We start from the raw sequence: 25,023 nt of genomic DNA on the forward strand, positions 1-25,023 counted from the left end.
GATAAGACCCTTTCTCCACAATCTTCCTGGGCAGCCAGAAAGTTTCTCATTATGTCTAAATTAAGTTTATTTTCTTGTAAGTCCATTCCCAGGTAGGTTTTTTTTTTTTTTTAAATAACTTTGCTTTCCACTTTTTCCCCTTGGTCTTGAGCAACTCTCTAGTGTCAAAGTTGGCATAGATTTAGAAAAGTTAGACCCACGTATAGACTGCCTTCCAAATAAACAAAAATCCAAGAAATTATTTCTGACCCTTTTATGATACAGCACAAACCAGAGGAAATGGGCACCAAAGAAAGACCACTGTGTTTTCCTGTGTTACTGCCTGAAGCCCCTGGCCTCAGCACTGAGCTCTTTGCCCTTAAAAAGGAGGAAAAGTCTTGTGCCAGGATCTTCTGATCACCTAGTAATGGAAGCAGTACAAGCAGGAGCTCAGCTGGTGGTGGTGGTTATCGGAGATGGGATAGCACTCTTTAACTGCTCCTTTTACACTATCCTTCTGTCTCCTCCCACCTCTTCTTTCCTCCTAGACTCCTTTCCAGACAGCTGCTCCCCTCTACCACATCTCTGAGTAGACGCACACTAAGATGTAAAATTACAAAGTATACATGTTATACAATAGTGTACTGGTATTATCAACTATATGCGTGTGGATATCAGCACGCAGACTAGTATGTTCCCTATCATCTTGATAAGAGAGGCGGATTAAAATTTTCTTCTCTAAAATATGGTAGAACTTCCCAATTTTGTGAGGGGAGTAGCTCTGATTTTCTAAGCCGGTAGTTAATTATCTTAGTTTCATTCATCAATTAGCTGATAGCCCTCTGATGTCTCTTGATTGGCCCCTTTGTCAAACAAAAGAAAACAAACACTCACAAAGCCAGCAGAATGACTCTGGTTGATTCAAGTCTCTAGGCGGAACTTGGAGGGTAGGAGGTGGGGGCGGGGTGCGAACGGAGTGTGGAGATGTTGGAATGGAAGGAAAATGCTTGAATTTATCAAAAACGGTTTGGGTTAAATATGTGATTGAATTTGGCATAAGCCCTTATCTTTAACCGGGTGGGGTTTATTAAAAAGGTTGAAGAATTAGGGTTAAGTATTGAAGTAAGGGTTAGATCAGATTATTTGAATATCAGGAAGCCTAAACTTTGGTTTTAGTTACACGAAATCTGTGCTGCAGAGCCTGTGATTTGCTTTTACCAAGGGAGTGTGTTGGAGGTGTTGCTTCTACCCTTTATGAACTTCAGCAGGTCTTATTTTCTATGCCTTTTCAAGTCCAGTTGTTTTAAAAGCTAATTATTGATTTTTCCAAGCTGATTATACAGGGTAGCCATGGGCTTCCAAAGATGGAAATACTCCAGGGACATAGGAAGTGCCTGAGTGATCTGGTCCTTTGTGGAACCACTCTTCTAAAAGAAGAGTTAAAAATCAACGTCCATGTTCTATTAGCAGTGGGACACACACAAATTGTAAAATCTGTACGTTCAAAATTATAAAACAAATATGAAAGTTAAAATAGACGGTAAGTGGGTATCAGATTATCTTCTCTGCTCTATTTGTTAATGTACGGCTTTGCTTTGAAAATAAATCTATTTAGGCAGATCTAAGGACTATTATAGATTGCATTCCTCTAGTTTATGTACCCCAGCAAAGGATGGAAACTGCTGTTTATTACTATTTTAGCATCAAATCGAGTTCATCTTGGGTAGTGAAACAACTAATTGGCATTTAAAAAAATGAACTAAATACATTGAAAGCTCAAACACGAGTCAATAGACATTACTTAAAACATGTGACATAAATATTTTTATTGATCCACAAAGTCATCACTGAATATTTATATCATAAGCAATCTTCTGCTAGCTCTAATTCACTTTATATATCCATTTGACTCAGTTAAGACACATTCTTAAATTGCGATTGTCGTGTGGAAATTACAAACCCGGTAGTGCTGCATCTTTAACACTTGGGATCATGACACTTACAATTAAATTCAGTGCACCCTTTGACTTTAAAATTTCCATATTCCAGCTCCTAAAAGTGATGGAAAATAACAATGAAAAATTAAAACTAAAAGTGCTTTAAAGGCTTAATATATATAAATACATTAGCTTAAGTATATTAGCGGTTACAGTACAATACTTGTTATTGTTAAACTTGTTATTTCATATTAACCTCTCTTGTCCTATGACCTCAGAGTCCCATTAACTTGGTTGCTGGCATTTGTCCTACAATACATTCTAAAATATTTTTGTGTTCTTGGTGGATTGCACCGTGTTGTGTTCAGAGGACTTTGACACCGGCTCTCCCCAAGAGAGGGTTAAATATTTGGGGAAGGGGAACTCTGACAATCCCTCGGCTTAAAAATGGTGCTGGGACTGTTTAACGGGTTAATCTTCCTAGTATATTTATCTCCCACAAATCGATTTTTAAAAAAAATGAGACTAGCCCGAAGTGTTAACATAGTTGGCCGGGACCTCATTTTTAAAAAATTTAAAAAAATTTTTTGGAGCTGCCTAGGACCAGGTGGAAAAGCTTTGTTACTAATTCCAGGGAAGAACCTTTCACGTAGTGGTGGTTAAATGGTTGCCAGCTTTCACATTTCATTGCTTGTGGACCAGAAGCCTGGGAACAAAAGGGTTACTTGTTTCTCCACCACCGCATTCACCCCCAGATCGATTTTTCTTATTTAATCAGCGAGTAAAATGAGACACAGAAGGAAAAAAAAAAAAAAAAAAAAAAAAAAAAAAAACTATTGAAAGAAGGGCAAAGTGGCGGGGGGAGAGTTGAAAGCCAGAAGGTGGAATACAGAAAATCAGTCCGGGGAGTTTGCGCTGCCGAGTCCTTGCAACACGGAGTGGAAGCCGGCAAAACGCTCGCAGTCATTTCCACACAGCCAACCTCCCTTTTCTCCTCGCTACGCGCTAGTGGCTCATTTGGCTTCCCTCTGCCACCGAGCGATCACATACATTATTTCCCCCAAGATAACACAATCAAACTTATATTTACCGACATCCTCTCCTCGCAGCCTGTTTGAGATTTGTTTTAATAAATAAGTGTTTTATGTGAATGATGTAGTAATTGAAACAGGCGCACCATTTTTTTTTTCCATCTTACTGCAGGAGGTTCCTCAACCCCAATCTGGTTGGAAAATAAAACGCTTTGTCTCCGCAACCGCCCCCCACCGGACCCCCACCCGCTCTCAGTGTGTGTTTTATACGTGTGTATATCTCAACCCCCTACGGTAGCCAAGAGAAAGCAGCTAGCCAATGAGAGAGCCCAGTTTCATAAAAGCTGCTCTCTGATTGGCCCGATGAGAAAGGGCAATGGGAACAAAGAAAAGTCCCTTTCAGGTATAGAGGCTGAGAGCTCCTTTTGCTCCACTCCCCCTGTGTGTGTGTTGTGTTTCAGTCCTGATTTCAGTGTTGCAGAACAAGCTTGTTGTGTGTGTGCACCAGGGGAATTTTTCTTTAATTTTTTTTAATTTGAATTTTTGTTTTTATAAAAAATACACAGGCCGGTCTGTGACATTTGATGGTCCATCTTCTTTAATAATAAATTTGTTGAAGAGATTATAATTTCCAAAATAAAGCGGCTGCAACCAAACACATTCAATGCAGTTAGAAGGAAAAGGTCAACTCGATCCAATACAGACCGTAAGTACGGTTGCGTGGTGTGTCTCTATATAGCACTTAGCGGGGACTTCATGCAGGGGAATGTGCGAGTTTTATGCATTGAAATGAGGAACTAGTTACAGGGTTTGGCTTTTGCATTGAGAACAACAATCCAAGAAGGGTGAATTTTTATTCAGTGGAGGGTGAAGCATTTGTAACTTCTTCACACAAATTAAGCTTGACTGGGCACTCGGCGTAACTTAGAGTAAACTACCTTTGGGGCTCTAACCCAAGGAGAATAAAAGTGACACAGTTACAAATCTTGATCTGCAGTGTCCATTCTCTAGCGCACCTCACCCCTCCCTCTCCTATCCTAGCTGGGAAGGACCCTCTTCCAAACTGAACCAGGAAAATGGGGGCAAGGGCAGAACAAGCCGATTTTTGTCTCTTGTCACATCTAGTGCCCATAATTTAATATTAAACAAGGGAATAGTCACCCATTACCTGTAATGGTTATAATTACCATTTTCCACCTCCTTAAAAAAGCAAGCAGCAAAAACACCATTAAGGGAAAAAAATGCCCCACCCAACCCGAACAAACCCGCAAATAGTAACAATGGTGTGTTTATTACAGGACCTGGATTGGGAGCTAGCAAAATGTTTTTCTTTGTTTAAGACATGAGGGGGGGGGTCCCTAAAATCCAAGTAGCGTGGAGGTGCCCTGCCCCCCCCCCCCCGCCTAGTCGTCCCTATCCCTGGCCCCTCGGCAAAGACGACAAATTGGAGATAAGCTGAGGAGAGGTTTATAAGGTGTTTCTTTAAAACATCTGCTTTGCTCTTGTACTCATTACATTTCACTCCTTCCGAACTTCCGAGAGCCTAGATATGCGAGAAATGTTTCACATTCATAACTTGTAGCTGCTCCCACTGCAAGGGCGGGAGTGGGGGGAGGCGGCGGGGGGGGGGGGGAGAGTGTGTGCCGGGGGAGGGGAGAGACCTTCAGCTTTTTTTTTAAAGACCAGATCAGTATTTTCTTGATACGCTTGTCACCATTTTTGTTCTCACGACAACCAATTGAGCCCTTGATCCTCACGTGATGTGAAAGGCTTGCACTGTAACAAAATCGCTCCTTTTCGGTGGTTGGTTGTTGCTAACTCGCCCATCCCCCTCCCCCAGCCCCGACATTTCCAGCAAAGCGACTCTCCACTTCCAATCTATCAACAATTCATTACTGCTTTTAGCTTCCAAACGCCAGCTAATTAAAAATACTAAGCCAAGCTCTGGGGCCATCTGACTAAACACAGGAGGGGGGGTGGGTGAGAGAGGAGGAGGAGAGAAAAATAAATAAAAAGGAGACGCACCGTTTGCTGCGACTATAAACGGGAAAAACTGTCCTGAAAAAGGTCGCCTTAAAAAAAAAAATCTTTTTTTGACTCTAATTATCGAATTACCACATGACTGATCGGCTTGAACGACAGCGGATTTTTCCCCCCCTCGGGGACTATACTAGGAACTCGGTTCCTTTTTCTTAAAACAACATAAAACAGGAAAACATCACATCCTTTAGGTTTCGAAGACTGAACCAATTTTAAACGCCGTTATTTTCCCTACCCCGCCGCCCCCGGCCCCCACCCTGAATGCTGGTATAACTGGTTTATCAGCTCACTGAATCATCTGCTCCCCTCCCCCCCCACACCTTTCTTTTTCTCCTCTTGCTCGACTTCTCATCCCACCCTTTCCTCCACCTCCTGCTCCCTCCCTCCCTCCCTCTCCTCCCCCATCCCCTTCCCCCTCCTTTCCTCTTAAGTTAGTTCAAGAAATCAAATCTGTCAGGACGGGCGGAAAAATGCCACTTCCCGACTAACAGGCGGAATCCAGCCCAGATTTTCAGTCCTTTCTTCTTATTCTTTCTTCCCTTTCACTAATTTATCCCGATGTTAGCACATTCTGTCTTGTTACTAGCGGACGCCTGTAGGTTTGCTACATGGGATCATTACTTACTGATCACGGTGACTCTGAAGTCTGGAACTGAAGGCGGAATGAGAAGTTGGGAAAACTTTTTTCTCTAAGCTCTCTCTTTTTTAAAAACTATTATTCTCGATGCTTGTTAAGAGGAAAAAAACCCTTTGGTGCTTCTGTTGTGAATGTGAAACATTATCTTCCAGCTGTACAGTGACACATTTTTTTAAGGAGAAAAGGACTGATCCGTTTGCCAAAAGGGGGGTGGGGAAGTGGAATAATGTTATCGAGTGATTATTCTGGCTGAGATGTGTTATTTGGTTCCTTCCTTCTTGATCATTTGGTGTTTAAGTAAAATGAGGCACAGGCTTGTTTGCCGAGTGGAGTGGGAAAGGCATTTTGATTTGCTGGCCTAATTAAAAAATGATAAAGGAGTAAAGGTAAGCAATGTCTGTGTGTGTGTGTGTGTGTGTGTGTGTGTGTGTGTGTATGTATATATATATATTTTTTCCTTGACAATCAACTGTTAAAAAGGGGCTGATCCCTTTAAAAACCGTTTTAACTGATCTTTGTCAAACACACACTCATTTGCGGTCATTGAGGCCACCTTGGCGCAGATCACTTAAAGTGTATGTCTTAATCAGTTTCCCGTACAGTCAGTAGCACCATATTTAACAGATTGAGCCAGTCTGTGACCTAGGAATACGGTAGAATTGTTTAGATGTAATTTCTTTTTCTCAAAAGGCATATATTTAGCCTTTTATTTGACACTGTCTTTTCTAAAATAGAGAAATGCTCTTAAAGACGTGTGTGTATATTTCAAAAATAAAATTGTATAAACTGTTGGGGAAGAGAGGATGGGGGGTTATGTGTATGGGGGCGTTATTGGTTGTTTTTTTCTGTTCCTTACTGGGAACAAAAACCAGATTGCCCAGACAATTTGTAAAAAGAAGTAATAAAATTAGAAATGAGGAAAATTTAGCAATATCATTCTGAAACTAGCCTTAGAGAACTTCCAGGGTCTGGTCTTTTAAAAACTGCAAGATCTAGGACATGTTTAAGGATGTTTAAAGCGTGTTCCTTCCTCTTGTCCGAGTGTTCAGGCTGTGTTTCTGGGGTTGTTACCATGTGTGTGTGCTAGAAAAAAAAATCCTAAACTCTTTTTTTTTTCCCTTAAACGTTTCTGGACTTGACTCAGATCCTTAAGATATTTTAATGCTTTTTAAAAAGTGATTATCCTTGTGTTGTTGATAAAGGGCTTTTCTTTTTTAGCTACTGTAAGATGCTTACTGTCATGGGTACGTTTTTCGGGTTTGGTTATTTTTCTTTAAACCTGATATTGGACTGTGGAGACAATACATGAGCCACCTTCCTCACCATCCTTCCCTGTACCCCTCACTGACTCCCCAGTATTAATCGTTTTTTATTCTGGTAACACCCAGACAAGAAATATTCGACTTTTCCCCCCCTTCACAGGAAAAGGTGGACCTGGACTGAAGGGTGTAAAACCCCTGGACCCATTCCTGGGGCAGGAAAAAGAAGAGGAAGATTAGAAGATTTTTTTTTTTTTTAAGAGAAAGCCCAGCGGAGCTAAACGAATGTCCCCTCATCTCCAAAGGAAAGTTCATCGGATTTTTATTCTAGAGAGCTCATCTTCAGGATGTCAGTGAACATTTCTACGGCAGGAAAGGGTGTGGATCCAAATACGGTTGATACTTATGACAGTGGCGATGATTGGGAAATCGGGGTTGGAAATTTAATAATTGATTTGGACGCTGATTTGGAGAAGGACAGACAGAAATTTGAAATGAATAATTCCACCAACACCACTAGCAGCAGCAACTCTAAGGATTGTGGAGGTCTGGCCTCCAGTGGGGCCGGTGCTACCGCAGCCTTAGCGGATGGCCTAAAATTTGCTTCTGTTCAGCCCTCTGCTCCCCAGGGGAATTCACACAAAGAGACCAGCAAATCAAAAGTGAAAAGGAGTAAAACTTCTAAGGATGCTAATAAATCTCTGCCTTCTGCTGCCTTGTATGGGATTCCCGAGATTAGCGGCACTGGCAAGAGGCAGGAAGTCCAAGGGCGCCCTGGAGAGGCAACTGGCATGAATTCAGCGCTGGGTCAAAGTGTGAGCAGCGGCGGCGGCGGCGGCGGCGGCGGCGGCAACCCGAACAGCAATAGTACCAGCACCGGCACCTCCGCTGCCACCGCGGGAACGGCCTCCTGCGGGAAAAGCAAAGAGGAGAAGCCAGGTAAAAGCCAGAGCAGCCGAGGCGCCAAGCGGGATAAGGATGCGGGGAAATCCAGGAAGGACAAGCACGACCTGCTTCAGGGCCACCAGAATGGCAGTGGCAGCCAGGCCCCTTCCGGGGGCCTCTATGGCTTTGGGGCCAAGAGCAATGGAGGTGGCGCGAGCCCCTTCCACTGCGGGGGCACTGGGAGTGGCAGCGTCGCGGCTGCTGGGGAAGTTAGCAAAAGTGCCCCGGATTCAGGGCTCATGGGAAACTCTATGTTGGTAAAGAAGGAAGAGGAGGAGGAGGAGAGCCACAGGCGAATCAAGAAACTGAAAACTGAGAAGGTAGGATAAAGACGCCTTCCTAGATCTCCTACTTTCCTCTTTGTGTGCATTTGTGTGGGTGCGTGGTGGGTGGGGACGTGCCTCTGTGTGCCTTACACTTCGTGCTTTCTGGTTCTTTGTGAGATTTCTCTCCTGTGCATCCTTCCTGTGAACTTTTGGTATGGGGCAGCTTAACTTGGGTGCAGTGTTTAGCTCCTGCTTCTGCTGCCGCTTGCGGTGCTAGCGTTTGGGTCCCCAGGTGGGAGGGTCTGGGTGTTCCAAGTACCTTTTGCCCTGCAGAAGGGCTCTTGGCCAGTCAGCACGTTGAGGTGTGCTTTTAACAGAAAACCTGCTCCTGTACCCACTTACCTCTTGTCCTGATTTCTCCCCCTAAGGAGAACTGTCTTCTGTTTTAATTTACACGTCCTAGTATTTCTGGTAATGTGTCCTTAGGTGCAGGGTTCACGTTGCCTCCCCGGAGAGGTATGTCGAGGATTCGAATTTGCACTCCACCCTCCACCCATTTATTTTTTCATGATATTCTCCAAAATAGTCTTGTCAAAGGATATGGTACTGTTATTGGTCCCGAATGAAACCTTGGTCTCCTAGGGTCATTGGTTTCATAACCGTGTAGCAAGAATGGAATGGTTTTGGTGGCCGCCAGGACTCTTTCCTTGTTCCCTTGCCCAGTTCTTAGCTGGAGATTTAAGAGTGTCATCACTTGGATTTCTTGCCTGACCAGGGAGCTGAAATGTTGGTAAGAAAAGTGAAATGGACTTGGTGGATTGGTGTGCTGAAAGGTGAAAACAGAGCCAAAAGATACCCGAAATACGTGTTGCATTTGAGCGGTGGGGAGCGTTGATTTAGGTAATTCGGACCCTTTTCCCCATCTTTGTCATTGTTGGAAAGTCTAGTGAGACACTGCCTTCGAAGAATTGCCCCTCGTGTTGTGCTGCTTTGTGCTGGAGGCCTAGGACTTACTGGTCCGGCAATTACTGTGCATTAAGTGATGTCCCAAGAGCTGAAGGTGCTCTGGTCCGCAGAGCAGGTTGGGAGTGAACTGGGGGAGTGAGTGCTGTCTCTATAAAATTAACCTTTAATTCTACAGATTGTGCCTTGCAGAAGCAAATGCGTATCATGTGGTTCGTGGCACGGTTGTTTGGTTATATGCTTATTAAATAATTTGATCTTTGCTATTTCTCACTTGGTCAAAATTGTGAAGTGTCTTTGGGTGATCATTTCTGTGTACAATTTCTCACTGCTGTCTATTTAAACCTTTTTCTTTCTGCAGGAATAAAGTTTCGGCTTTATGATTTTAGAAGTCGATGAAGGTACATTAAGGTGTAGATGATGCCAAACTCGCAAAAAGCCTCTGAACGCCTGCTTCTTCTATCCATATCCCCTTGGTCAGACAGCATTTCGCACTGATGACTTTAAATGCATTAAAAAAAATACAATCCAGGTTTCGATTCTTCTGCTGAAATGTGGACTTTCACATAATTTCTGCTAAAAGGCGTTCTGAAGTCGTCTTATTAGTACAGTAGAGCATTTACTTTTGTTGCCAGTAGTCTTCAAATTGCAGTTCTAATCTGCCCTAACTATCTAGATGAATTGCCCTAATCCAGTGCTCACAATGGCTGTGGTTAAGGAGTCAGAGCCATTTGATTGGATTCACTGCTGCCTGGAATGTGGGAGGTACTGCCCTTAGCCTTTTAATCTTCCAGCCAAATGTTCACAGTCAACAATTTTGTTTAGCTGGCAATTGGAACATTTCAGTATCTCAAAGGCTGCTGTCATGGCAACTGAGATGAGAGCCTGGTGTCGGTTCTCCAGTTTTTGTGTTCTTTTTGCTTTCCAGTCACACAGGAAACTGGATGAAAAGTGGAAGAATTAAGTTATTCATATACATGCAACTCATCTTCAGTCAGAGGAGTGTAAGTGTGATAATATGAATTACCTAAATAAAGAGCAAACAAGTCATGATGGGTCTGGGGTGGAGAGAGGGGAGGGGAGCAAGCACAGTGCATTTAGATTCATACCACTGCCAACCGTAGCTGCTGGTATGGGCACAGGGCCCCTTCAGGGATGGCTCTGAGGGGCTTGAATACTGCAGCGTGGGCCATTCTCTGTCAAGCTATGGTACTGGCTCAGGATCTGGAAGCCTGTTCTTTCAGCTTTCCTCCCCACGCCCACCGCACCCCAGAAGGACTTCTCTTAAGAACTCTTTCCTCCTTGGCACACAGAGATGGCACTCCCTTGTACAGATGCCACCCAGGGAAGTCACTCTAAGTCCACTAACTCTTGGTTGTGTAAAATTTGACTTCAATTTAGAAAATACTTCCTAATGACAGGAGGAGACCTCTGGAGGCGGGAAAGATTTAGTAGGACAAGCTTTACCTGGCAAAATAATTCGACACCGAGGCATCCTTTGAGAAAGGTTTTTTTGATGTTTTTGTACAATGTTTTAATTTCAGCCTTGTTTGATTATCTGGGTTTGTGAAGAGTAAGTGTCTTAAGAGTGAAGGTGGTTAATTTTCAGCAATCGGATGTGGCTCATGAAGGGGTCAAATGTGAAAACCAAAGGGGGGTGTAATGTGGTGTGTGTGCTTTTTTCTTTTTCTTTTTCCTGGTTGGATGGTTCCAGGAGATTCATAAGACTTGCTGTCACCGGTGAATTTTCACAGCATGCTTCTGCGTCTATTTCTGGTCTGTTTATTCTGTTTCTTCACTACACAAAGTCATGTAAAACATGATAAATTGGACCTTATGGAAGGTCCAATTATGAAATTAAATCAATGAGCGTCCTAGTCCTTTATGTGGAAACCACAAGTATGTTGTAAAAGTCGCCACTCTCTTAATATGTGAACAAAATCAAAACATGCCATAATTCTAAGATACTTGAGCTGTATTTCTATAGCCCATTTTGTGGTTAAGCCACCAGTGACGTGTCTGAATAAGTAGATTTGACGGTTTGGTTTTTGGTTGTTAAAACCTGCTTCCCCACCTGCCCCCTCCTTTTCTTTTGAAGCATAATAGCCTGTATTGAGGCTCTTCTGCATGTATCCTCCTTAACCGTCTTACAGTTTTGACCTATCAGACGGAGGCATTCGGCTGGGCTAATAGTTCAATACAGTACATGGGTTTATTTGATCGCTGGGATATTCCAAAATACATACAAGAATTCTTAAAAACAGCTGAGACTTCAAATACATGTGAAGAGCATAGGAGATCTTATGGTTGGGTCTTAGGATTCTGACTCTTAAGTATGCATTTAGAAAAGAGAATGATTTGAGTAATATCATGCTGCTTTCATTAAGCTGGTCCTTAACAGCCTAAGTGTGGGCTCTACAGATGGACCTGTCTATAAAGGATATCATTCATTTTATTTTATTCTCTTGTAGAAGCCTTTTTACACTTCACTAGGGAATTCTGGCACGTTTTCTAAGTGAGTGTGATTAGTTGAAGAACATATTTTGATTAATAAGGTTTGTGGATGATATGCTTCCCCCCCCAAATATAGTGCCCCCTACAAATTCTGCTTAGAGAGTGCAGTTTATCTACTGTGAAATAAAAGGGCAGAAAGGTCACTTGCTATAATTAAAGAACAAAGTCCATTGTTGTTGGACAGCAAACTGTTTTGAAAGCTACATAAGGGATTTAGCTGTTGAAAACGTTGGTAACTAAGGGTGGCTCCCAATCAGCATTGATTCAGCTCCTTTCTTTTCTGTAGGCTTCCTCGGAGGATGACAGGGCTTTTGCAGTGGGTGCAGAGGGGCTGCTCTTTCCCCAAGGAAGGTTTCTGTGAGACCCCGTGGAAGCTTGGAAGATTTGCATAACCAGGCACATCACTGGGTTCTGAGCACAGTATTTGTAATCTGCTGGGCTTGCTGGAGAAATTTTAAAAATTACTCAGCAACTGATCAAGATTGTGCTAAAAGATGAATAACGTTTAGCAACTTTTAATAACTTTGCAAATAGTCTGTAAAAAAAAAAAAGGCGGGGAGGGATTGATTGTCCAAATGTCATGAGGTTAAGAATGCTCTTCAAGGGAAATTGCTTGGCTGCAAGATGGTTTTAATTAGGGTGTTAGAAAGACTTATTTTTCCTAAGCAGCATTTTATAGTTAGTAAATGAAATCTATGCCGAAAGTGCTAAGCAGAAATCTCCCTAACCACAGAGGTGTTCAATAACCAGATTCAAACAACATGGAAAGAACCATCTGTTCTTCGTTTTCAGCATGAAAAACAAGGATTGAACGGCTGAGATTTGCTCCAATTTTGACTGTGTGTGCCTTTTTTTTAATTTAAAAAAAGTTCACCTGGTACTTCATAGCAACTTGAAATTGCTGTAATGTGAGCAACACTGTGAAAACACGTGTTCCTACATTTATTTTAACCAGTTCCACTTTTATTTAAAAGATTTCCAGAAGCTCAGCCATTGAACACTTTATAATGGTTATTCAGTTCCTGCAGGCAATCACAATGAGGGGTCAGTTCTTCAAAGATCTAACTATTTAGTCAGTATCTGAATTATTCTGTCAATTTTCCCCCTGGAGGCAAGGGGGGGGGCAAAGGCTCTCCCAGGCTAACTCTGGTCAGCGTCTATCGGTTAATCTAATTGTACGTGGTAGCCACACCTGGACCGATGTTTGTTCTACACAGACCTTGCTCTGGATCCGAGCTGTTAGTCTAGGATTGTTGATCATGAGGGAAATATTCTTTTAACACTGATAACTTTGGAGTCCTTGACTTTTAGATGGTAAGCTTCTTTGCTTCTGGTTTTAGTAAGAGCCCTGGGTAAAACATTATCCGGCCTTTGTTTGAGGTCTTTTATAGAAGCTAATGACTGGGCTTGTGCCTCCCTCAGATAAATGACATTATCTCTGAGTGGGCTGACAGGAAACAGACATGTTAATGGTGAAGCTGCGGGGAGGATCTGCCCGGGTTCTGACAAAAGAGTGGAGAAGGGACCCCTGGTTGTGGTCATTAACACATAATGCATTCTTGCTCTTCCTAAGAGGCCCTTGATAATTGGAAAGCTATTTTAGCCACAAGCACTTAAATCATAAATCTACCACTCCTAGTTCCTTTGCATTCTTAAAAGTAGCAAAGTAATGTGTTTTTTGTTAACAAGTGTGTGATCTGGTTTTTAAAAATGGTGGCAGTTCTAGGCGGTGTGGTAATGACGTTTGGGAGGGCTGCACATCCCACTGCTTCTATCAGATGGGAGGGATCTCTCTTTGTCTTTCACCAGGGCTCAGTCATCCCTCTACTTTAGTAAACGAAGAAGTGGGTCCCATAAGTAAAACGAAATAGTTTTATACTTGAAGATGTCTCATGGAGAGGGATAGAATCTGTTTTTTCTAAGTTGGGCAAAAAGATTTTGCTCAGTGATTTGAATGCAATGAAACCTGCCTTTTGAAGTGTATGTTTAAAAAGTCATGGGTATAATTGAGTTTCAATGCAGTTTAAACTCTCTGCTTCTTGAACAGAGATAATTGCCATGTTGAACACACTCTAGAGGTGTAGAAGAGGTGGAAGGATCATGTTATTCTATTCTTTAATATTAAGCACTGGAAGTTTTTCATAGTAATTACTGTAGCACAACATAGTTTTGATTGCCAGCACTCTGAACTTGCCGGTGATCTGAACATCAAGGGTTTTGCTTGAATACTAAACAGTTTATTCCTAAGTTACTTGTATCACATTCTTGTAGAACATGGAAACCAGAACTAAGGAAATACTGGGCGCTCCTTAGCAACAGCGGAGTGGAAATAACCCCTCTTCACTAGGACAGTTGTTGATAAATAATAATACCCTTTTAATCTGTACATTTAAGGTTATAGGGAAAGAGAACAGGTGAAATCTCTGACCCAGGAATGACTTCAGTCGTCATTACAGGCTCATACAGGGATCGGACGTACCCTGTGCCTGGTATTTATTTTCATAGGTATGTGTGTAGAAATGTTATAATGGCATATATAGCTGTTGGGTTGGGAGTGGACTGGGAGTGTTTAGTTAATGTGGGCTTTATTCTTTTAGAAGAAGTCACCGTTGATTTTCTGTTCCACTCTGCTGCCAAGTAATTGGCCCCTTCATATCCATCCAGTTCTCTCTCCCAGCTGAAGTTTCTTTAGTGACTTCTTGCTCTCCGTAGCAAGTTCTTTTTAATTTAAGCTAAAGGTTTTGGCAGTGCGAACAAAGCCTTTGCAACTGAATGAAAGGTTGTTAAATAATTCATAGTAGATTGACCATCAGTCGGGCTGTTTGTAATGCTATTTTGAGCACATAAAGGATATTCAAGACGGGGAGATTGGCACCTTGCTCCTAGAGCTGAGTTCTGCATATCTGCTAAATTTTGGTTAGAAATACCTTTGAGAAAGTATTACAATAGATTATAGGTTTTGCCTGAAGAACTGAAGAGATTACAAAGCGAATACTTCTTATATTTTGATAGGTCAGTGGCCTTTGAACCACCTGTATCTCATCTGGTATTCAGAAGGCTTCCCCCCCTTCCCCATGAAGCTAAATGAAAATTTAGAAATATCTATTTTGGTTGTAATAGAGAACTCAAAGAGAAGGGTGCTTCGGTGAGAGGGAGGGAGACCCAAGAGGGAAGACATGGGAACATATGTATATGTGTAACTGATTCACTTTGTTATAAAGCAGAAACTAACACACCATTGTAAAGCAATTATACCCCAATAAAGATGTTAAAATAAAATAAAGTTAAAAAAAAAAAAAAAGGGTGCTTCGGTCCAAACAAATGGGTTGGAAGTGATGAATAAATAGTGCTGCTGGTTTTTCAAAGCTACTCTTTCTTCTTTCTCATCCGCACCTCCCAGCCCAGTTTGATTATTATTCACTGTGACTATCCTCGCTCAACCACTGAGCTTTTTGCAACTCCTGGTAATCCTCATTCTCAGCTAGCACCTTAAGAAAAAGGTGCCTACGGGGGACATTTAGGCACATTCCAATAATGCCATATGAAGGCTGCTTTCACAGTTTAAAAATATATTGATTGTATTTTGTGTTGTACATAATGATTTTAGAAAGCAGATATTTAGGTTGTGGAATTGGCTTATTATCTTAACCAGAGAGCAGATGGCATGGTGCCACAGACGTATAATTTTACTTAAAGGGACTTTTAAGGTTTTGATGTGTTTTCTTTTCCTCTTATTTCCCTGATGGCTTCTTTTTATTGAAGGGTAACTTAAGGAGACCTGGTAGCAATTTTACTGCCTTCCCCCTGACAGTTTGAAATAATAGCTTGGTCTTTGGTTGTACTGATCTTCTACCAGTCAACTTGATTCTGGTTTTTGTCATGTGGCAGTGAATTAAGAAAAAAAAAAAAGGGTTTGTAGTATGTTTTAAGAAATGGACTCTTTTATATGCTTCAATTAGCAACAGAGGACAAAGTTCCAATTGGTCACACTTTCAGGAACTCCTAGAAGTGACTGTTCCTCCTTTTGATTTAAGAAAACTCCTGATTTGGGTTTCTTAGGAAAGCACATCTGGTCCTCTGGCTGCTTTAGATCCACCTTTTTTGTCTTGTGCATTAGTTCCTGCAGGTTCAAAGGTCCTTTTTGAGTTGTTCTTGGTAGGTTAGCACGCTTTCCCCATACTGGAGGGCTGTCCTTTTTTTGGTTGCTGCACCTACCACGTGTTTGAATTCACTTGGCATAAAAATACCGTTTGTTTCAATGACTGGATTTTACAGTTTTACCCATTCTTCACTTAGAACATCATCAGGATGAGTTGGAAAGCATCTCTCTCTTTTTTTTTTTTTTTTTTTTAACAAAGTGCGCATAGCCAGACCAGATTACTTTTGGATTTCCTGTCACCTCCTTGGCTGATTTATGGATGGCTCATGTTAAAAGCAACAATAATGTTTGAATTGGAAGGGCTGAAGCCTCGGGTTTTCATTCTTCATGGAGAACTGTTTATTTGTGTGTGGTTCACCACAGTACATGGATAATGCTATCAAATCTGTGCTTTATTATAGGCTTATGACTAGCACAGCAGCACTTAGTTATGTGTTTCTGCATTTCCCTTCTTTGCAATTCTTTTGTGATGGAAATAAAATTAGAACCGAATCTTTGCAGCCAAGGAGAAAATAGGCACAAGTAGAAATTGTCCCTTGAGCCAGTTCAGAAGTAAGCAGTGGTGATTTAAGAAACATTTTTCTCAAAGGAAGTGAAATCCATAGGAAAAGAAGGACTCCGATTTAACTTTTCCGTGAAGATCAGTGGAAGATGAGCCGCACACTTTGACAAATGGAGGCTGTTCCAACAGCAAGGCTTTATCCCTTTATATTGTTTCACATCTGAAGTAACTGATTGAAGAGCGGTTCCCATTCCCAAACCTTTCAGCTGCTTTGAAGGTGGAATGTGAGTTCAGTAATATTGTTGGCTTCTGCTCCCCGAAGGGAACAACATGATTTGAAGACAGAGCAATTGAGCTTTTCCGCATCAAACTCCATTTGGCCAATTGTCTCCATTTACATTCCTTGCCCAAATCCTTCACCAGCCTTTCCCATGATGCCGCAGCAGATGCCAGACACTGAAGTAGAAAGCGAGCAGCTGTTTCCATTACTCCAAGGCTGTATTATCCTCCATAATCTGCTTGCTTTTTCGCTCCCCTCCCCCACTGGAAAAAAAAGAAAGAAACCTTCTCTCCCTCTGACGTTTGCCTGCTCGGGTTTATCAGCCTGCGGATTTTCTATCTTATCAGGACCACGGATTTCTCGGCAAGGCCCGGTTTATTGTTCCGCGGGGGAGCAGATGGAGGACCCTGGGCTCCGGGGAGCGTGGCCGGGCCCGCGCGCTCCCGAAGCTGGGGGCCGTGGCGGGGGCGCGCCGCCGGGGCCGCGCCCTCCTTCCCTCCCAGGACCCGTTTATAGCCCCGAGCGCAGTAAATCTGTCAGCTCTTCACAGCGCCGTCACCTCTTTCTTCATTTGCTCCGGCTTCTAGTTTGACAACGTTCCCCTGAGGCGGAATTCTAATCTGCTTCCAATTAGTTGCAAAATGTGACTGAAATTTCCACATTATGACTGCTGTTTTACTTGCACGCATACATCCAGAAACAAATTAATGCTCTTGAATATTTATTTTTTGAGCCTTTGGATTTCCTTGAAGAAGAAGAGTTTCCAGCTGTTGGGCATGACTTCCAGGATTTGCATTTTCTTCTCTGGAAGCCTTCTCTACTCAGCACATTGCGCAATAACCACCGTGGGGTCCCCCCGCATCTCTTAATAAGCCTTTTCCAGCTTTTCTCGAAATGCGTCTGTTCAAGTTACACAAATCAATTTTAGTATTTCTAAAATAAAACAAGGATGTTTGCCCGAGTTTAATGGAGGGGTCCTCCTGGTGCATGTTTTAATAGAACACGAATACACACAAATTTGCTTCTAAGTATAGCTGAAATACATTGGGTCAAGGCACAAAAGACTTGTTACACACTCTTAAATACTTTCATTTGATATTCAGAAACTGAACGAATCGAGCGATTAGTTAGCCTAACAGATACCAGGGCAGCATTAAAGATGTCACTATGGGCACTAATGTTATCCTACAAGTTTGTGCCTGGATCCTGAGCACACCTTCTGGCAGCTGTTGGAACTTGTGGGCTGCAGCAGGCATAGTCGATGGCTTCCTGTGACTTTAGGTACCCCTTATCCTACATAATCCAGTGTTACGAGAATGTCTTGGACTCTGGGTTTCAGGGTGGTTCTACTTTGAGGGAGGTCAACTACTCCAACTCTCTTTCCTCCTTTTTAGTGTTTGTTTTTTTAACAAAGATACTGATCCATCTGATTATATGTAAATATTAGAGTTGTTTACATCTTGGCCGCTGAGGTGGTCAAATTTAGCTTTATTACTTGTCTAAAAGACTACTTTCTCCTGTACTTTCTCCTGCAAAATTTAGTACCAAGGCAGCGGGGTCTCGGCTTTAGTATTTGCAGAAAGGTGGTGCCCTTAAAGAATGTAAACAGCCACATTTACTGGTGTACTTTATTGTAGTGTTCAGTCTTCAGCATCTTGGCAGATTGATATCAACAGTAATAATGGACTCTAAAAAGGTGTGAAGAATTTTATTGATGGTAAAGTGGTTATGTTGATCACGTTACTCTGTATTAGTTTCTAAATAACACCTTCAAATGTAAACAGATCAATTTTTTTCTACGACGTTGTCACATATAATCATAAAAGCCCTATATTGATTGATTTATAATGTCCTTTTTTAATCTGCTGTTTTCAATCTCTATAACCACGAGGTGGAGCGTTTATTTTACTATGTTTAAAAATAAAACTTATTTTAAATTATTTATTACATGTAGGATATAAATTATTCAAATTATTTTATCAAAAAACTTTCAGCTATGCTGGAATTCCACAAAAGAAGTAGGAACGTTCTTTGTTTTGCTTCCTTTCTTTTTACTCTATGACTGGTAGTAGAAAAAATAGCGAGATTGAAATCCTTAAAAATTTAAAATGTGGGCCTTTCAGGCTGCAGAGACCTCCTGGGTTTAAAAAAAAAAAAAGAGAGAAAAGAGTGGCCCCATAGTGAAATGCTCACAATGGGCACGATTGTGCTAGCCCCTCAAGTCCTGGGGTTCACTAATTGCCCTTTAATGAGGTCGGTCTGCCCCAGCTTTTCCCCTACCTTGGGAGGAAAAGCACACAAGACAGTTGGAGTTCAAGTGGATCTTGCTGTATTTGCAATTTAGCATAACTGCTTTGAAGGCCCCCAGGGCGCTTAATTGGGGCTGGGCATTTTTGTTTTGGGGGAGACTACACACAGCTCCCCATTGTGTGTGTAGAAGCCACCGTGCGTCTCGGAAACATTACATGCTTTTGTTGATGGTGCATAGTTTTATAAACTCCAAATGAGCTTATTGCCTTTTAACCATTGGGAGCACTAAATAGTGGAAGAACCTAGAAGTCTCTGGGTTGGGTAGCCGCCAAGCAGTTAAAAAAAAAAGAATGAATGGTTTAATTGTAGAGCAAACCGTTTGTTTACAGATTAAGATTTATTCAGTCACCAAATCCTATGGACCAGGAGGTAAAAGAATGAGGCCTTAAGGTATAGGAATTGAGTGCCCGGTGTTAATGTTTTGTGATCATGCTTAGCTGTTTTTACCCATGTTTTTCACAAAAGAAGAATGAATTGTTGAATGGTGAGAACTGCTTGGCCAAGTGTACTTTTTAAGCTCTAAAGAGAGAGGGGAGGAAGGAGGAGGCAGGTTGTCATTTCTTTGCTGCCTGGTCAGGAAGCTAAAGACTTAAAGTTCCTCCACCTGAGAGGGGGACACTGGCTGTCACTGAATTTTCCTGTTCAAATGAGGGGGACTGGTGATGGTGGCGGTAGAGGTAGGGAGTAAAAAGTGGGAAGGAGGTGTGTGGGAAAGGGGGTGGCTGGTGGAGAGCGTTTGTTAAAATGGCCCTAGACAATGCATTCTCTTAAATAATTGGGACCCTTTTACAGAAATTCCCCACTATTTCATTAGTTAGTGGCCGTGGTACTGAATAGAGAGAAACTCTCCAGCCACGGCGGCAGGGAAGTGGTATATAATTTGGGGTGGCGGGGGGGGGGGGGCGGGGGGGGGGCGGAGAGCAATTGCCTGGCAGCCAGAATTTCAGGTTGTCTTTTTCCTTCCCTCCCTCCTTCCCTCCCTCCAATAGGAGAGCAGAAATCCTGGCATTTGGTCCCACTGTAGTTGTCATCCTTTTAATCCGTGTTTGAACAAAGGGTTTAAGGACATCACTAGATCACTAGTAAAGTGCTATTTTCTAGAAGTGTCATTTTGAACACTTCCCAATTCACTGTTTTTTATTTTTGCATTAATCTTCTTGGGAATGAAACCCTTTATCTCAAAGTGCTCTTTTGTGTATAAACTGTCACCCTAATGATAACTCTGGTTACTTACAAGTATTGTTTCTACGAGATGTCTTTGTATGCTGTTTGGCCATGAAAAAGCCCCTTCCTTCTGTAACATTAAAATTACTTGTTTGCTACTTGATGCACATTTGATAAATTGAATTTTCAAATATGTTAAATTGGCTTAACATGATCTTGTTTTGTTTTTCTCCTTAACTAAGTTCTGGTACTTTTCTTTTGGTATGATCCTTTTGAAATGGCTTGATTTTCGAGTCTAAATCATGGCTGATAGCTTCACTTTACAAATCTTTCTTTCTGCGGGTGGTGAGTAACGGGATTATAGGAATGGGGGCGCAGAGAGGGTGTAAAGATTTAGGTGTAAATGTTTTCAGACTTGTCAAACTAGTGACTTTTTTTTTTTTTTTTTTTGCAGTACACGGGCCTCTCACTGTTGTGGCCTCTCCCGTTGCGGAGCACAGGCTCCGGACGTGCAGGCTCAGCGGCCATGGCTCACAGGCCTAGCCGCTCCGCAGCATGTGGGATCCTCCCGGACCGGGGCACGAACCCGTGTCCCCTGCATTGGCAGGCAGACTCCCAACCACTGTGCCACCAGGGAAGCCCAAACTAGTGACTTTTTAATGTGCTGTTGTTCATTCTAGATGCTTTTCTATTAACATTTTCTATGTTAGTAAAGAAAGAGACTGGATTTTATTCCTGTGAGCATCCAACATAATTTTTCAAACTTTTAAAAAAATTTATTTTATTCAAGTATAGTTGATTTACAATGTTGTGTTAATTTCCACTGTGTAGCAAAGTGACTCATATATATATATATATATAGATAGATAGATAGATAGATAGATAGATAGACACACACAGACACAGACACACACACATTCTTTCTCATTCTTTTCCATTATGGTTTATCACAGGATGTTGAATATAGTTCCCTGTGTTATAAAACTTCAGACTTTTAAATCTCGTAAAATTCAGCACTGTCATAGTCACTAAATAGACTGAATTTGTGTAAAGACATTTTTTAAAAATCATGTTTTACCAAAGAGGTAAATGCCTGCAAAGGCCCACCTAAATTTGATTTCTTCGGGTGTAGTTTGACTGATGATATGTGCTCAACCTAGGTTTACTTAGGAAACCAAAACAAAAATGCAAAGATAAAAAAACATAGCTCATGTTAATATTTATGACAGCCTAGAGGCTTTGCAAGATTGAAATCTCTTTGCAGTTTTAATCCCTCCTGGAAAGAAAGGTTCCCCAACCCCCCACTGCCCCAGATTGTTAGTGCCTCCACAGTGTGAATGCTTCTGAGGGTTTTAAGAAGCACCTAAACATACCCTGTATTTCAGTGAGTTTGGTCTGTGTTCACGTGTACATAGAGAATGGGGAAGCGGTGCTGAGCTTCCTGCCTTATCAACAAGGGTTCTCTTTTGTCTGATTCCTCCTCTCTCACCTGTTCTGTATACTATTTTAATTGGTTGTTTTTTGTTGTCCATATAAAACGTGAAAGGAAACATGCTAACCTTTTTAAGATGCTCTGAAAATGACTTTTATAAACCTGCTTCCACCAAAGTCAGGTACTTTCTATTTTAGCTCACATTAAAGGCTTAAAGTCTCCTTTGAAAGGCTAACATACGAATCTATAAAGCCTGCTATAAATTAACGTACCTTATTTCCTTGTAAAAACCAGTGTTTTCTACTTACCTGGAGTTACTAGTACAGCTGCGGAGTTACTTCCCGCAGATACTCCTGTCCAGTTTTAGGTGGATGGAAGTTCTGTACCATCTACAACTCTTTACCTGTGACGGGCTGATGATACAAAATCACTTGCCCTTGTTGGATTTCAGCTGAAAACTTAAACACATTGAATTTTCCTTTTCTGACACATAGTGAAGTCTGAAGAGATTTGTAGACTTTCGTACTTGAAAAAATCTAGAAAATGCCCAGTGTATTCGAATCATATTTTTACTGGTGTTCAACATGTAGATACAGTTCTCTTTAAATTACCTCGGAATTTGGTAAGCAGCTTGTCAGCACACACTAGTAGTAGTAGGAAGTTTAATGGTGGAGGAAACATATACCTGTTTATCTTTTGCCTGTAAAATAAATTCTGCAGGGTTTTTGAAGAATTTCATTTTGGCTTGTTTGTAACGCACTCAGGGCTCTGAAGAGTAATACTCAGTGTACAAATATTCTGTGCGATGTGGTCTGGTCGCCTCCATGTTATTTGAGCCCGGATGTGCGTGCATAATTGGAGAGATTATTGGAGAGAGAGTGTTTTGCTGTGGTAGATGTGGTTTAAATCCTAGCACTGAGCATAGCATTTACTTTCTCAGCTTACCCACAAAATCTGTGACTAATTTAGTGAATGTGAAGATTTTAGTCCAGATGGTTAGGTTTAATTGTAAAAACTGGAAAGATTTCAAAGTACCCTTTGGGGGAGTGCGGGAAACAACAACTAAACAACAAAAGAGAAGGAGAAGTAAGTCACTAAATATAGCATATTTGTATATTACACATTTATAAAACACACACCCACACCCACATATGTAGATATATATGTCTGTATATAGAGTCAAGGAAAAGCTTGAAGAAGTTTTTATAGCAGTCGGCAAGAACAGCTAAGATCAAGAAGATAAGTGATTTTTAATGTTTAATGATTTAGTATGTTCTTTTTCAAGTTCTTCCTAGTATTTGTGTGTTTGGCCTTTCCTGGGCTCAAAATAGGTTTCCTCTCAAGCGTGTTAAGAAGGTACCACTTTCCTGTCACCCTCTATTCTTGGTTAAAGAGTGTTGGCAATTACCTCATCGAGAGTTCGGGAAATACCACTTTTGCCCAGGCCTTGGCCTGTGCCCCCTCACTGTGGTGCTCTCTGAGGCTTGTGCCAGCCTGTTCTTCTGCAGCTGTGAAGCTCAAAGAGGGAGTAAGCTTGCAGAAAGGGGCTGATGATTAGTTAGGTGATGATTAGTGCTATGGAGGGACCAGCCTCCTTTTCAGCATCATTTATTCTGAACAGCTCTTGTGCCAGCATGAGTACAGTCATCTGAGCGGCTGCTTTTAAAGTTGCTCAAGACCTTCTTCTGGCTGCTTCCTGTGCAGATCCAACCTTAAAGGGATAGAAACTGTCCCCTTCTCTTCTTGTAGTTGGGATACCACTGACCTAAAGTCTTGGGCCAATAAATTAGCTTTGAAGTTGGTAAGCTAATAGGGCTCTAGAGTGGACTTGCTTTGTACTACCTGGAATTCAAAGGAGAGATAGGGGGAAGGAGAGAAAGTTATCAAGGGGCAGGAGAAGGTTAGACCATGGGGCTATTGATAAGATCTACTTGGTTCAAGTAGAATGGCTGGGATTCATGGAACAGTGATCTACGAGGCAAGCAAATGGAAACATGCCCAAATACATAATGCATGCGTACATATATATGTGTGTGTGTGTCTATACACACACACACACACACACACACACACAGATTTCATAATATTCAGGAAATGTAGAGAGGGATGAGTTAAATTTGTATGTTTTTATTTACTGTGTATCCAGTGTTTTAACATTTGATTATTGAGCTCTCAGCATTGAAAAATGGCACAAGGAACAAGCGTGAGGTTGTCTTTCACGGTAAGGAAGTTAAGCAGAAAGCCAGCTGTGTGGGGCTAATGATTTTCAGATTATGGAAAACCTGTGTAATACAGGCCAAGAGAAGGCGCTTCCTGAAGAGAAGTTAAGTGTAGATCTTCGAGGCTATTATTGGGAGCATGGGAGAGCAAGATAAACGGAAGGCCAGCCACCCCAAAGCAGAGGTGATCTTTGCTTTGCTCCCCTTGCTTACGTTACTTTAAAAAATATCTTTCTTTTACCTTCTGGTATCTCCCCATCTGCTTAGAGGCTAATTTTTCTCCATTTATCAAGAGCTTTGCCCTACAGCAATCCATTGAATAAGTGATTAAGGTGATTTTAAGATGGTGCCATCTTAAAAGTCTACTGTGAGTAGACTTTTTAAAGGCCCAAGAATGGAGCTCAAATGTCAGGACTTTCTGGTAGGAGGAGAGGCCGGGAGCTTCCCTGGTGTCTTCATCATACCTTTGGGGCGGTCATCTTTTCTGCCCCCAAAGCTTATTTTTTTGTAAAGCTGAATTTTGGAGAGAACCTCTTCTGTAGATGTTTTTTAACATTTGAAGCTGACAAGGTGTAAGTGATGAGGATGAAGCATAGTCTGACGTGGCTTTTTTTCCCCTCTGTCCTGATTTCATGGTGGATATTGTAAGGGACTTTTGTAAGGAGTGAAGCTCAACTTGGGACCTGATAGGCACATGAAATCCTGAGGATTGGTATTGCCGTTAAGTTATGGGGAGAGTCAGACTTGATAGTAGTATAAATGTCACAAATTTCTATTTCCCATATGTGTTGATATATTTTTATATATATGTATATTTATATAATTTGTGTTTTCTTTCCACTTTTCTACTATACCTGATGAATTTGATTTGAGAAATAGAAATAATGTGCATAACTGAAGAAGAGCTATGCGGGCAGCTGTACAAGGTCAAGGCTACTAGAATTCTAAGGACACAGGTCAGAAAGATAATGGGTAATAAACTCACCAGTGCACCTGTCAACTCACCAGAGTTCCCCACAGTTTGTGCAAGCAGTGGTGCCTCTAATTTCTCTGAGGCCTTGCCTTCGGGAAAGAAGATGGTTTTAGGGCTGACAAAGCCCACGGCTGTGTATTTTTTCTGTTGGAAACCCTGGCGCATCTTAGGACACAGTGGAGAAGAGAGTCATTGGAAACAACGGAGTAGAAGATTGCCTACTTGTTGAGAACCTCTTCTCTTGACATTTCTTTAAGACCTCTGACGCGAGGAATTGGGTGTAAGAGATGAGTGTGAAGCAGGGTCTGATGTAGGTATGGTTTTGAAGCCCAGTTGCAGGGTAGAGAGCTGTGTCAAGTATGAACTTGAGATGGGAGAGAAAGAATTGGGCTGACTTGAGGGATATCAAAGCC

At 41.7% G+C, this 25,023-nt stretch overlaps 1 protein-coding gene across 2 annotated transcripts in view; it reads left to right on the top strand.

Moving 5' to 3' along the window:
- The first annotated feature begins 5,420 nt into the window (after positions 1-5,420).
- Positions 5,421-25,023, top strand: part of ZNF608 (zinc finger protein 608) — a 105,271-nt gene continuing 85,668 nt past the window's right edge. For both annotated transcript variants that reach the window (XR_004349257.1, XM_032627319.1), the window contains exons 1-2: positions 5,421-6,010; positions 7,047-8,148. Coding sequence is in view for 1 of the 2 variants with exons in the window: in XM_032627319.1 (XP_032483210.1) it covers positions 7,231-8,148 (918 nt within the window). In the remaining variant the exon portion in view is untranslated. The remainder of the gene's footprint in view (positions 6,011-7,046; positions 8,149-25,023) is intronic.

The sequence above is a fragment of the Phocoena sinus genome, chromosome 3, assembly GCF_008692025.1.
Source record: "Phocoena sinus isolate mPhoSin1 chromosome 3, mPhoSin1.pri, whole genome shotgun sequence".
NCBI lineage: Eukaryota > Metazoa > Chordata > Mammalia > Artiodactyla > Phocoenidae > Phocoena > Phocoena sinus.